This window comes from Eucalyptus grandis, chromosome 4 (genome assembly GCF_016545825.1).
Source record: "Eucalyptus grandis isolate ANBG69807.140 chromosome 4, ASM1654582v1, whole genome shotgun sequence".
Lineage (NCBI taxonomy): Eukaryota > Viridiplantae > Streptophyta > Magnoliopsida > Myrtales > Myrtaceae > Eucalyptus > Eucalyptus grandis.
The window spans coordinates 361,390-375,955 of NC_052615.1; the positions used below are offsets into that span (position 1 = coordinate 361,390).

General features: G+C 40.3%; 1 protein-coding gene across 1 annotated transcript; it reads left to right on the forward strand.

Annotated features, from left to right (window-relative positions):
• Window positions 1–7,499: 7,499 nt before the first annotated feature.
• On the forward strand, window positions 7,500–10,670 carry LOC104440618 (thioredoxin O2, mitochondrial). The gene is made up of 6 exons (XM_010053540.3): window positions 7,500–7,759; window positions 8,347–8,412; window positions 8,561–8,611; window positions 8,735–8,814; window positions 8,971–9,015; window positions 10,302–10,670. Exons 1-6 carry the CDS (start codon window positions 7,546–7,548, stop codon window positions 10,398–10,400), a joined length of 555 nt encoding a protein of 184 aa, XP_010051842.2. The 5' UTR covers window positions 7,500–7,545; the 3' UTR covers window positions 10,401–10,670.
• The last annotated feature ends 3,896 nt before the right edge of the window (window positions 10,671–14,566 follow it).

The window sequence follows — 14,566 nt, forward strand, 5'->3', positions numbered from 1 at the left end:
TTTTAGCCTCCGTGTTCCTGGAAAGCGGGTGAAACTTAATGAAATACAAGAATCTTCGTAATTAGCTCTTATATTTATTCACACGAGAAAAAATCCATTACATAAGATTGAGAAGAAGCTTGATGAGCCAAACAATGATTTGAATTTTATAATGTATTTTTTGCTCCACATTTGCCACTCCTTTCCAAATCTGACTCGAGCAGTTGATAGTCGATTTGTGCCTCTCCTTAAAAATTCAAAAAAATATTTAAAATTGCCACATTAGCGTTCGGTCACTGGCCGATATCCACGTTAGTGTCGGCATGCCAAAATTGGTCGGATGCACTGAATTTGAACTAATGTGTAAAAATGTTTAGAATTGAATTGGTTTAATAGAAAAGTTTAGAATTGAATTGGTACCAATGCAATAGGTTTAAGACTTTTTTGGTACTTTTCCTGAGTGTCTAGAAAAACATTGAAAATATTGACATGAAAAAGTTATGCACAATGATGCATTTTGGTATTGTTTGCAAACACTCTACAAATGATATTAATTTTTGTTAATCCAAAATAATGAAATTTCAATGGCATTTTACCAAAAATCCTTATTTTATGCAAAGTTTTGATATAATTAGATTCCATCTTTTGAAGTTTCGTGAATGGGAACAGAACTGTCATTTTGTCTTCGAAAAGCTTTAAAGAGTTTTTTTTTTTTTTTGTGATTTCATCTAATCATCCTATAATATGTATATGTATTTGTATATGTATATAGATAAAAGATTAAAAAAAAAAAGATTTGATGGTAATATGCACAATAAAAATGTACAAAAATTTACAAACTTGTGACTGTTTTAAAATGTTATCTATGTTAATTTTTTTTTTAAAAGATTTTATTGGACAATTAATCCATAAATTTGCTTTTAGTGCAATGGGCCTCTTAGTTTAGTCGGCCCGGCTCGACCTCCCCTCTTCCCTCCCTTCCTCTTTGCCGGCCTAGACCCTCACATTCGCTTTAGGTTTTTTTTTATTGTAGCACTCATTTGACACTCCCCTATCGTGGGCTGCCTACCCGACCCCCCAACTCGTTCGGATTCCACTCCCATCAACTCCATACCGACTAGACCTCCCGATCCTCCCACCCGAGGTTTTACTATAGCTTCCACTCGCGACCAAACCTCCCGATCCCTCCACCCGAGGTTTTACTATAGCTTCCACTTAGATCGAGGTTAGTGTTCGAAGGTAGTGAAAGTGAAGGATGTTAATATGATTTTTGGTTTTGTGAAGTTTGTTCTACTTATTTAGGCGAAATAAGTTTTTCTCAATTTCCTTTGTAATCCATTTTTCTCTCGTTTAGATGGTCATTACAGGTGGATAATTTTAGGGTTTGCATATGGGTGTTTTTTTTTTTGGGTAAAAAGTTCGGATGGGTGTTCGTATGTCCATGGAGAGTAATTGAAGCCTTGTGCCCGAGTGTGACATATGAACACCCATCATAACCTTTTACCAAAAAAAAAAAAACACCCATCCGTAAATCTAAAATTATGCACTGTGTAATGGCCATCTAAACGAGAGAAAAAAAGACGGTACAAATTACAAAGAAAATGAAGAAAAACTTATTTCGCCTAAATAAGTAGAGCAAGACTTCACAAAACCAAGAACCATACCAGCATCCTTCACTTTCACTACCTTCAAACGCTAACCTCGATCCGAGTGGAAGCTATAGTAAAATCTCGAGTGGGAGGATCGGGAGGTCTAGTTGGGAGTGGAATCTATGGGTGAGGATCGGGAGGTTTGGTTGGTAGGGAGTTGATGGGAGTGGAATCCGAGCGAGTCGGAGGCTCGGGTAGGTAGCGTACGACAAGGTGTTGAATGAGTGCTGCAATAAAAAACCTTGGAATGAATGGGAGAGTTTGGGGCGGAGAGGGAGGGAGGAGGGAGGTCGAGCCGGGTCGACTAAACTAAGAGGCCCATTGCACTGAAAGTAAATTTATGGATTAATTGTCCAATAAAATCTATAAAAACAAATTTAACATAGAGGAGGGGAGTTTGTAAATTTTTATTGTGCATATCACCATCAAATTTTTTTTTTTTAATCTTTTATCTATATACATATACATATTATGGGATGCTTAGATGAAATCACTAAAAAAAAAAACTCTTTAAAGCTTTTAGAAGACAAAATGACAATTATGTTCCCATTCACGAAACTTCAAAAGATGGAATCTAATTATATCAAAACTTTACATAAAATAAGGATTTTTGGTAAAATGTTGAGCATGTATTCCGAGCATAGTTTTATGGTAATACATAGGCTTGGAGTACTACGATCGACGCTAAGTTTTGCTCTTCCTCAAGTGAGTGGAGAGGTTGAATTCTAGGGAACGAGCTGCAATCGAAAGAATGGGATTTGGAGGTTTGTTATGCCTACTGGAGCAGATCATGGCAAGAACTTTAATTGCCTATTTGATAAACAAATGGAATCCTAAGGATGAAAATTTTGAACTTCCTCATACGATTTTCACTTTCGCCGACTCTCTTAGATGTGACATTAATTTTTAGCCTCCGTGTTACTAGAAAGCGGGTGAAACTTGACGAAGTACAAGAATCTTCGGAATTAGCTCTTATATTTACTCACACGAGAAAAATTCCATTGCATAAGATTGAGAAGAAACTTGATGGGTTAAATAATGATTCGGATTTTATAATGTATATTTTGCTCTTCACATTTGCCACTCCTCTTTCCAAATTCGACTCGAACAGTTGATAGTTGATTTGTGCCCCTCATTGAAAATGTGGATGGTATTAATGAATATGCTTGAGATTTGCTTGTGCTCGATGTTTTTAGATCATCTAGCACAGGCAGACTCCAAACATATTTATTAATACTATACACAATTTTTAAGGAGGGATGCAAATCGACTATCAACTGTTTGAGTCGGATTTGGAAAGAGAACAATGGCAAATGTGAAGAGCATAAAAATACATTATATAATCTAAATCATTGTTTGGCTCATCAAGCTTCTTTTCAATCTTATGCAATGGAATTTTTCTCACGGGAGTAAATATAAGAGCTAATTCCAAAAAATTCTGTCAAGTTTCACCCTTTCCAGTAACACGAAGGCAAAAAATTAATGTCGCATTTAAGGGAGTCAACGAAAGCGAAATTGTACGAGGAAGTTCAAATTTTTCATACTTAGGATTTCATTTGTTTATCAAATAGGCAATTAAAATCCTTGCCATGATCTGCTCTGGTAGGTGTAACAAACCTTCAAATCCCACTCTTTTGATTGCAGCTCGTTCCCTAGAATTCAACCTCTTCACTCGCTTGAGCAAGAGTGACAATGAAAACTTAGAGTCAATCGTAGTACTCTGAGCCTGCGTATTACCATAAAACTATGCTCGGAACACATCCTTGAACCCATAACTTTCTAAGATTTTATTTAAAAAATGAACGGATCAAAGCAATTACAAGAATTTGGCCGACTTTACTTTTGTGTGGCTTTATGAGGTTATATCCCCTCTCCTTTTCCTGCTGATGATTTGTTTGCCCTAGTTTCTTGCATCGATACGAGGTGGGAATCACCAGAAGGAGCTGGAGAGGCAGACGGTGCCTTTGGCATCCGGTTCTCGGCAGCTCACCTCGGCTTATGATGGGAAGGGGAGGAGGCAGACGGTGCCTTTGGTGTCCAGTTCTCAGCAGCTTGTCGAGGCTTATGACGGGAAGAAGAGGAGGCGGCATCCATTTTAGGCTGCAGATTTATATAATATGTGGCTTGAGTGTGCTTTTAGAATGAAATAATAGAAATATCAGCCGAAACAGACATAACGGTAAAGAAGCATAAAAAATAATCAAAGGGCCAATTCATTTTCCAAAATACAAAAGGCTTACACCATCCTTCTGAGTACCATATATCACATAACTATATTCTGAAATAGTTCAAATAAAAATTATACTGATACATAGGCACATAGTGGCGACCAGAGTGTGACGTCATAGAAAATGTTGCATTAGCCAAAACGGTAGCCAATGCAAAGAGGGTCTGTCGGTTAAAGAAGACTCAGAGAAGTGGACTCATATTGAGAGTGGTTCTCTAGTTTAATTTTCTTAAATTGGAACACAAGCCTTAAAAGCTCCAAGATATGAATGATTCTTCTCACTCTCTCCAAAGGATAAAGAAAGTCAGTATTCTAGACTCTGGCAATGCCCATGCAATGAGCTTGAGTTGCTTAGCTTTAACTAGGTAAAAATAAGCTCTGCCAAATAGGTTTCACTTCTTGGCCCCAATTAATCTATAGTGCAAAGTGAATCAAAAGAACAATATCTGATTGGCCTAAAACACATATGATGCAGACACAGAGGATAGAGCCCGCATCACACTCGATGCGCTTTCACAAGAAAGAAAAACGTTAAGAAGCTCAGAGGATAGAGCCTGCATCACACTCGATGTGCTTTCACAAGCAAGAAAAACGTTAAGAAGCTCTGATCTCATGACCCACAAAATAGCAAATATACCAGAAGTTATCCCCAACACATTAGTAAATATACCATAAGATGTCCAATGGAGATGGTCGAGGTGGCTAGGTCGAGTCTGTCTAAGGAGAAGGACCGGCGCTTTCGGAAAAAGAAAAGCCCCCGCTCTCTTGCTTTCCATTCGCCTCTCCCCTTCTCCCTCTGAAATCTCTCTCTTTCTCTCTAAGCGTTCCTCTTGCGATAGGGTTTTCTTTCAGCCGAGAAAGAAAAGATGCAGCCTTCCGTCTCTGTGTGAGGAGAGTTTCCAAAGAACCCCCAAAAAAACTTTTTGATCCAGCCTTCCGCGATTCCCCGGAAACCAGTGAGCCCATTTTCCCTTTTCTTCAGTGAACGCGAACGCGAACGCTCCCTGTATTTCCTTCAAGCTTTCGCTCTTCTATGAAAGCTCCCTAGAACGGTCGAGTGGAATGCGGCGTCTTCGTTGGTCACTTTAGCTGGTTTGAGTCGAGTGGAATGGATTCCTTCTCACGCGAATTACTCAACATGCTCTCTTCTGGGCCAAACCAGGCCGGTCCCCCAACGGCTGAGCTTTAGACGTTGCGCCCCACGCGCATGTGGGTTTGGAGCGGAGGAATTTTTCTGATTTGCGATCAACCTCATCAAACGATACCATGGACCCCACGTGAAATCCGCCTTCTCTATTCTAAAGCTCATGGACGAAGACCTTGCACCATCCCTCCCAACACTCCCACTCGTAGGTTGGCCTTTGACCTAAGACTAAATTATGAAAATATATAATTAAGAAGACAAACGGAATGTAGACTAATTTTAACTTAGGACCTCCTGCTCTAATACTATAAAAAGTTTTGTAGAACCACCGCCAACCATTCGAAAAATTTAAGTTTTTAATAGAGGTGGTGTTTAACATATAAATATTCGAACATCAACATCTTCGACGTCATGAAAGATTTTGTTTGAGTCTGTCTTGATCGCCTTATAAAGATGTCTTTCTTTTTAAAGGCTTCTTTTACTCTAAAATCAGCATTTGACTCATCTAGCCGCCACTTTTAGGTTCTCTTGGCAATGTTAAAAAATGAAATTCAGGAAAAATAGCAATAAGCATCTCTGTGAACAAGACTATCAGACCATAAATGACATTTCACTGCTCCTCCTATAGAAGTCTTAATTATATTCTTTCTATTTTATGACAAAAAATCACTAGTCACCTAACGTTCTGGTGAAAAGTCTTCAAGAGGTTAATTAGGCAATTCTATAGGTTGCAAGAGCCAATCCAATTATCGCATCTTTCACTTGTATGGTGAACATACAGAGATAAAACCTTAATTAGCAATTTGCTTCTTTACTTCCAATTAGATGTCGAAGAAGGAGGCCAGTATATACAAATAATCAATCAGCAAGGAATTAATGAAAACTAAACAAGCAAGTCCGACTTTATTTGAAGATATTCAAAACCAAGAGTCCCTGGATTTTACATATAGGAGGCATTTTCGGACAATAGCATGACTTGTTTGTATCAGGTGTTTTAGAAAAAATCCTGGCACATGGACATTCTAACAGACCTGATGTCATCAATGGCTCTGATATTTTCCTGTCATCAGAAGAGCAAATGTCCAGAAACAGCTTCCCAGCCTAATTTTAGTTATAAATGAAGAAATTATTTCATACACGTATGGACACACGCATATTCACATCATGATCCATGGGTGATCGACAACCGATCAGCAGAAAGCAACGACTAGGTAGAACAAGATGACAAATCAAGAAAAATAACCTTGAGAGGTTGCCTGCGATGAATCATCAGACTTCCATAGACAATTGCAAGCAACACATAGTTTAGAGCAGACTGCGAAGTCGGCACATTGATTCCTTATGCTCGCAAGCACAGAAGAACGGCGGTGAGAATCAGAAAGAGAGTGAAGGCAGCAGAACAATAATTTCCAACTCGGTAGAGATGATGAACTAAAACATCCCGACAATATGTACATCCATGTCCATTTAATCATTAACATACCAAGCCAATGCAAACATTATCGCAATCATAAATTACCCATTGATGAATGAATCGGACATATTGGATTACTTTCGGAAGGGGACGTGAACTTCCAACCTCTCTCTCTCAGCTCCTTCCTCCCAAATTGGATTAGTTTGTTCCCCATTCTCATGGCTGCATCCAATTCCATCACTCTCGTCTCTTGCCTTCCCAATGTTCCTAACTGCTATCATCTGGGGACGTACGGTGACTTCTCCTTCTATGGCTTATCGTATCTGATGGAATGATGCAATCCGTCAACGAAACAATTACCATAGGATAGACCTAATCGTTGGATGGGCCTAACATGGGCTAAGGGGAGACACGCATCAACTTTGTCCAGGCCTACCCAGGTCTAGGGTGCGCGAGACCCTTTTTGGAGCTAGGCCCGGCCAATCATATGGGCTAAAATTCTCTCAACATGATTTGGAACACATTGTTTATCCATGAAATGACGGGGAGTGTTGAGATGGGGAAAAAAGAGTAACGGTCTTGGGTTACCGAGCAAAGTTGAGTTGTCGATTGGGTAAATAGAGACTAGAGAGGCATGAAATGGCGAGGAGTGTTGATCATGACTAGGACAGAAGCCACAGTTTCGACAGCTCGGAACGGCGGAGGAAGGCCCAGCTCGGCCAGGCTCACCCAAACGGGCCTATTTCTGCTGCCAAGCCCACGAATTTGGTGGGCGGGCCCATTAGCAGCCAGTCCCTCGATGAGGTCTACTTGGTGGAGAAGGAGAGATATAAGACCAGCGTTCCAAGTCTCGAATCAATCCATACTCCAGAGCATGAAATATTGGTAATTCCAGGCCCAAAACTCATACAATGTATACAATCCCAATCCAAATCATGTGGCTGGATGTGCAACTAAATGCAACCACACAAAATTGGGCCAGACCAACCAATGTCCAAACGGTCCAGGCCCAACAAGACATATCGCACCCCAACTTCCGGCCCAAGGCATCTCCTTCCTAGCTTTGGTTTCCTTCTGGTTTTTCTGCACACCTTCATTCTCTTTCTCTCTCTGTTTCTCTCTCATCGCCACAATGAGGAGGTGCGCGGCTCTGCTCCGGCGATCGTGGACCTCGAGTGGCCGCACGGGAGCCGGTGGCCTCTCTCCACGGCCCCAGTTCCCCCTCCCTCTCCCGGGTCATGCCGACGCCGCATGCAGAGCCGTCGCTCCCAAGGCCGCCGCCGCCGCCGCCTTCGCCGCGCTCTCTCTTCCCCGGACCTTCTCCTCCGCTTCGTCTCCTTCTCCGGGTGCGCTTTCTCTCTCTCCTCCGCCCCGATTCATCAATACCTGCTTCGCTGCATTCCCGTCTTTTCCGTCGTTTTTAGATTGCTTCCTCAGTCTGCTTGTCGACGTGTGTCCGATTCTTGCATCGGCTATGCCCCGTTCGCGTGTCGGTACCGTTTGAAGAAATAACGCGACTTGCGACTTGAAAGATTGCATTTTGATTGCGAGTCGCCCAGTTGGAATTCAGATCTTTTCCTGCTTTCCACAAACCAAGCTTCCTATCCACTACACAACGGGCATTTGACTAACTGTGGACTCTTGTCTATATTTCTCCCAATTTTGGCGAAGGGGGTTATGAAATGAGGAAGGGTGTGATAGTTGGAATTGGATTCAATGCGCAAAATTCATGGTCCCCAGTTATGGACAGGGTTGCTCATGCTTTCTTGAAAGGCTGATAATTTGTGGCATTTCTGTTGGTTGCTTATTTTCCCTATTTAAGAATGTAAAAGTTAATGGTCGTATAGTGGATAGTTCCTGCCTCTTGGATGAATTGTGTATTCCGAATGGCTTAAATTTGATAAATTCATTCGGGCCAATCTTGCAATCTCAGGTTCGTCGAAGATGCACCTTATCAAGTCAGAAGAGCAGTTTGATGGCGTACTTGCCAAGATCCGAGGTTTGTTCTTCTTCTGCTGTCGACTCCTTATTGCTTTATGGCTATTGGACATGTGTGACACGGAAGAGATGGGATCACAATGCTTACCACTTCGACAGCCCCCAAAATATGAAATTAACTTATGCTTTTGTCTGATTGATTTTGATAGATGAGTCTTCGCCAGCAATTTTGTACTTCACTGCGGCATGGTGTGGTCCTTGTAAGTAATCTCAACCATCTAGGCATTTGTCAATGTCCTCCAGGCACTTCTTCCTCTTGGTTATCCTCTGTTACTTGAATGGAAAAGGTTATTTTAGCCTTCACATTAATCTGTGTCTTGCAGGCAGACTCATGTCCCCTGCCATTGAAGCATTGAATGAGAAGTACCCTCACGTGACTACGTATAAAATTGACATTGATCAGGTAATATCTTTTGCTTCTTCTCAGGTTTCCCCGTAGTCCCTCTAGACCATTTCATTAATCTTAGTGGAAGTTTTCCATGGTGATGCTCATGGCTGTCTCTTCTATGATAGGAATGCTTTCTACTCTAGGAAGCTAAAATTGTTGTTTTGTCTGCAGGAGGGCATTCAAGACAAATTGATGGAGCTGAGGATAGACTCTGTGGTAAGCCAATGTTTATGCATGTTATGGAATGCTATTTTCAAGCAATGCATACGGGATGTTTAATTTCACTAACAAAGATGATCTGAAGATTGCTTTTCTAATTGATGCTGCCAATGGAGGAATGCTCTCAAAACTCAGGCTCTTCTTGGGAAGAAATTTGTGTCTTGATGCCTCCCTCTTATCTATGGAAGAAAATTCTTGGTTGTGATCTAAAATGTCTTGCAAACTGATGGTGGTTCCTTCTGATAGAGTTTATATCTTGGTACAGAGATAACAGTATTTTCTGTTATCAATCTGCTACCAAAACACCAAATCTTTTGCTCCAGTATGATTTCATGAGCCCACAGCAGTTGTTGCTTCATTCTATACTGTCCACATCTAGTGCTTTTCAAGTGCACAGCATTTGAACACACTTATCTGACCCAATTGACCTTTTATAATTTCTTGAAATGGATCTTTACTGGAGCAATATGGAGTTGGTCATTCTTTCCTTAGCCATTAGGAAAATATGTTTTAGTTATTTCTTTAATTGGAGCTATTACAGCTTCACTACAGCTGCCATCTTTTGAGTTTTTCATTTCATTTCATTTTATTTTATTTTTTTGGTGCTGGGGGTAAGAAATGGGGCTTGGTACAAAATCCTTGGTATGGAAAAAAACAGACATGAGCAGTGTTCCTGGAAGTGCATGACACCCTGAAGTTGTACAAAAAAACCTGAAGGGAATTGAAGACTGAGTTTAATCAATTGGAGTCGATCAGGAAATGTTCAGGTTTAGTCTAGTTCAGGCGGCCGTTATTTTTATTTTTTATTTTTTTGTTCTTGCTATAGGTTTGGTTTATGTCATAAGAAGCAGAAATAGTCGGACTTGGAGTTGAACTGAATTGTTGCTGCAGTTCTCAGTTGTACGTAGATTCTTCAACTTTGTTTCAACTCTGCGATGTGTTGTCTTTGGGCTGATGTGGTGCAGTTAGGGTCACAAAAGAGAATTTCAACTTAAAAAAAAAAAAAAAAAAAGAAAAAAAAAAAGGTCAGTTTGGGTTTGCACAGAAATTGATCCAGCCTCATTGACACCCATTAAATGAAGTGAGATGTGCTATGAGCTTGCCATGATGAAAAAGTTGGAGTCATCTTCATCGTTTTCTGACATTTTATGTCCTAAACTATGCATTCCTTGAGAATATCAGCAAGAACCGTGTGGGAGTTAATTTTCTGTCTTTGGCTTCATTAAACGCTCATCTGCATGGTACCTTTTTGTATGAGAAACTGATTTTGTATTTTGCTGCAGCCGAGACTTCATTTCTTCAGCAAGGGACAAAAGGTAGATGAAATCGTGGGGGCAGACATCGAAAGTTTGGAGCATACAATGGATAGGCTATATAAGTGATTCTCTTATGGCCTTTGTGCCATACGGATTTGTTTGTGCATATGAGCCGATATAACTGCTCCTACCTATGAGCCTTAGTGGCTGCCGACCCTGCATAGGAGGGCATTACCTTGTGCAGAGTTTGTCAGGTGATGGCCATATATTTCTGTCTGTGTTGGTCCTGAGACTTTTCGGACTTCTTGTTGTCATGTTTTCTGTTGGTCAGGGGTAGGAAGTGTGATTTAACACATGTTTTCTCTTTGAAAGCCTCCAATCAAATATTTGGAACTATCTCTTGGCTGCCTCTTACATGCATAACTAGTGATAACTGATAACTTTGCCTCAGCTGACCATCATGCTAGAGACGCCTCATATATGGACATGGAAATGCTAGTTTGTAGGGGTCCATAGTACGGATTGGACCCTAACCAAAACTCGTTGGTTTGGAATAGTTTTTACCCATATCGAAACCCCACTTATCTTGCATGTTCCGTGTGGACGATTCAGGCCTCATTGCATTACTGGACTTTGAGAGAGTGCCGCAGCCTAATGTCATCTCTTGTGCTATTCTCGATTTTGCCCAGGCTTCTTTAGGTCAAAAGTTGGATTCCAAATGACGGGGCTTGTAAGTCCTTGGATTTCCTTTGTCCTCTTTGATAAGTATGGTAATCCCAACTTAGGGTGCAAATTGATATAAGACGGAGATTACATCGAAATACGCTTAGCGGGAGATCCTATGCAACAATTATCTATGGTCATGTAACTCTTGGTCCTGGAAAAATTATCTAGAAAGTTTTAAACCTATTATATTCTTGCTAATTTAGCCTGAAACTTTTAAATTTTGTCAATTGAATCATAAACCATTCTGAACAGGAATAAAAACAATGGTTATTTTGTCATTATCTAAATTGAAAATGCACTAAAATTCGGCTCCTTTCCGATTAGTTTTGGTTTCAGTTCGGTTTTAACATCCCTATTTGTGTATACCTCTCCGTCTCCCCGAACATCAGAGCAGCCACCAATGATTGACTGTCACCGCTGCCGTTGTTTTTGGCTGACACTGTGTTGTCTGCCAGTGCTGGGGGAGGACGTTGAGGGTTGCGAAGAAGAGAGAGAAGCACTCATGGCTTCTTGCATTAGGAGTTGGAAGGCGTAGTTGATGTCAAATTTTAGGTTCTGGGACACGATGAGCTCCCGACGTTGCTTGACAATAACGCCTTCGAGTCCGTCGACTTCCATTTCTTGAGTCGGCCAAAACTTTCCTTAGTTTTCTTGCAGGGTAGACTGGGGGAAAGTGAGGAGTAGTAGTAGCAAGAGAGCTGCCCTGGCCTGGGCAAGGCCGACCATTGCCAGGCCTCACTTGGGCTAGGGCGAGCGTCAGTGAGGGTTCCGCTAGCTAGATTTGGCAAGGCCAATCCTTGCCCATGCAAGGGTGGCCTTATTGGGCATCACCTTTCTTCAAGCTTTGGCCTTTCTTCATTTCTTCAGGCAAAGCCCGGGAATTCCAGACCGCTTTTGCAATTCACCGTATGATCCTTTTGGGTAATTGTCGAATCTTGTGATGAGCACGCGCTCGACCACCTTCGGATTCATGGTAATGACAATGCCGGGGACATGGATGTGACTGGTTGGGGATGGAGATTTTTTGAGTAGGCGAGTCTACCTGACAGAAAGGTCGTTGAACTCATTCACCCAACAAGACGTACGATAACCATTGCAAAATACGGCCTTGGCAAAAAGGTTTGTCTCAAAAATGAGAGAAATACATGGAAGATCAGAGATGAAGAGATGGTGGACGACAAAACTACGAGGAAGAAGAACCAAGAAGTTCGAAGCTTATGAAACAATGAGAACTCCATGGACCCCACAGATGATATTTCTTAAGAATAAGACAGAAAGATTCACATCGGGAAGGCAAAGTGAAGTGGGGTAGCTGCAAATTGGAGTGCAAGATCTCTTACTTAAAGACTACCCTAAGAGATAAATATTCTGCAATTCATCTATCGAAATATTATCAACAAATGTAAGGATGTTATTTGCTGACTGCCAAGGAAGCGTCTCCGTGGAAGTTGAACTGCTAACCACCTTACCTTCCTTAGTCTGATGACAAAGATTAGCTTCCATTTAGTACGAAGGTATGAGAAACATAATCCTGAAGAAGCATCCTCAATGAATTCTTGATTACGAGTCAGGTGATGGGTCTTGTTTGCTGTGTTTAACCCACAAACATGCCTGTGACGAGATGGAAGAGTCTTTTCTTTTTTTTTTTTGCCAAAAGTAGGAGTTAAGGTGTTGAATTGAAGTTCAATCACGTCCCTGAAGACCCAAGGAAAATGAGACATTAAGAGGTTGCGAGGAAGTTTCCTAAGTCCCTTCAAAGTTGGCGAGACACATTTTGTGTTGGCTTTTCTATTGACGGGGTCTTAGTGACAATCTCCTCCAAATGTTCCTAGAGTGATCAAAGCTTACAGCGCCAATTTACTGAGAAGTTACTCAAGCAAATCTCAGACACCATTAATTCCCATATTTCTGAGCCTTGTTTTCGGGTCAACGATGAAACAGATCCTGGGCATTGTTAAATGTTCAACAGGTGGAAGGAAAGCTTTTACTTTCCTCTCGACGTCTCTGTGTTTGCGAGCACTTTCATTTTCGATGACTGATCACAAATCTAATCAATGAACTTTGTAATTCTTGTTTGAATAATATAAAATTGATTGCTGAATTTAAGCATTTGGGGTTGTTAGTGTTCATGGTAGGTGCCTGAAGAAGTATAATAAAAATATGCAAGAATTTAAGGAAGAAGAGCCTTTGAAGCATGAAGATAAAAAGAAATCGGGATAAGAATAGTAGGAGCGTCAAAATTTTTATACGTCGCTCACTTGAGTATCAAAACTTTTTTTTTTTTTTTTTGGCTTACTTGAGTGCAATATAAGAGTAAAATCGATCACTTGAGTGTTAATTCCGGTAAATCATCTTACGTAGAAATTATTATTATTTATTTATTTTTGAATTTTTACCTAAAGAAATAATAATAAAATTCAACATAAAAATAAAAATATATATTTTTAAATTGTCCACATAAGTGTTGGTGAAGCCATGTCGGATGACCGTCGTTTACGTCGGATTTTTTGGCGAGGCAAATCAGAATTGACACTGAAGTAATCGATTTTTCAAATTTGTGACACTCTAGTGAGTGAAAAAGAAAATTGGCATTTAAATGAGCGATGTATGAAAGTTTTGGCACTCTCTCTATTCTTATCTCTAGAAGGAAAGTGTGACAAAGAATTTCACATGCTTTGATAATAATGTTTAGGATTAATTTCTATGATCAGATCACCCAAAGTCGGAGGTGTTAAGGTTAAGTTGATAGATTCTAACATGTACATTAATAGTGTAGGACGATGATACTTAACTGCCGGCCATATTATTTATAGAATAGAGCCAATATGTTCTAAAATTCATATTTTATGGTATTCATGAATCAAATTTGATGGAATTGGGATTTTCCTAATTTTCGATATCTTTCATTTATGATTTTAGTGAACTTAAAATTTTTTCACACTCACCAATGTAGATTTTAATATCAAGCATAGATAAATTGCTTCAATAATTTTTTATAAATCAATACAAGTCCATAGGATTAATCAGGATAATAAACAACGTTGGATTAATCAGGATAATACACGAGTCGCATGGGCCGCATTTGTCGCATGGCTGAACGGACGGCATGGGCCAAGTCTATACAGAGGACGCTGCTATTCTGTAGGTGCATGCACAAGTAGAAAAATTGGATATAAGCTCGCGGCAAGTTGGATATGCAAATTTTGTGGTTGACTTTGATCTGCCGATGCCATTCAGCCTTGGGGATACGAACAGGTCATTTCTTGTTCCTAATTCAAAATCTAGCCACAACAAAGTGCCAACTTTGGGATACACTTTTGCAATATCATAATCCCACAAAAATACAAAAGAATTAGATAAACAGCCATGGAACTAACAAATTCAAAAGGCACAAGCCCCTCTCACTAAAAAGACATTGGACGATCTAAGAGAGAGAGAGAGAGAGAACCCTGGTACCAAGTCTCATAAGCTAATGTCTAACTAGAAAGCTCATAAATTCGTTCTATCTACTGTACAACAGAACAAGGCGGGGCTTGGTTAAAAGGCATCACGGCATTGGGTAACCT

Excerpts from the sequence above, each read along its gene's own strand:
- LOC104440618 (XM_010053540.3), top strand. The coding sequence starts at position 7,546 with ATGAGGAGGTGCGCGGCTCTGCTCCGGCGATCGTGGACCTCGAGTGGC. Across the intron at positions 8,413-8,560 it reads CGTACTTGCCAAGATCCGAG|ATGAGTCTTCGCCAGCAATT; the intron begins GTTTGTTCTTCT and ends TGATTTTGATAG. Across the intron at positions 8,612-8,734 it reads TGCGGCATGGTGTGGTCCTT|GCAGACTCATGTCCCCTGCC; the intron begins GTAAGTAATCTC and ends TGTGTCTTGCAG.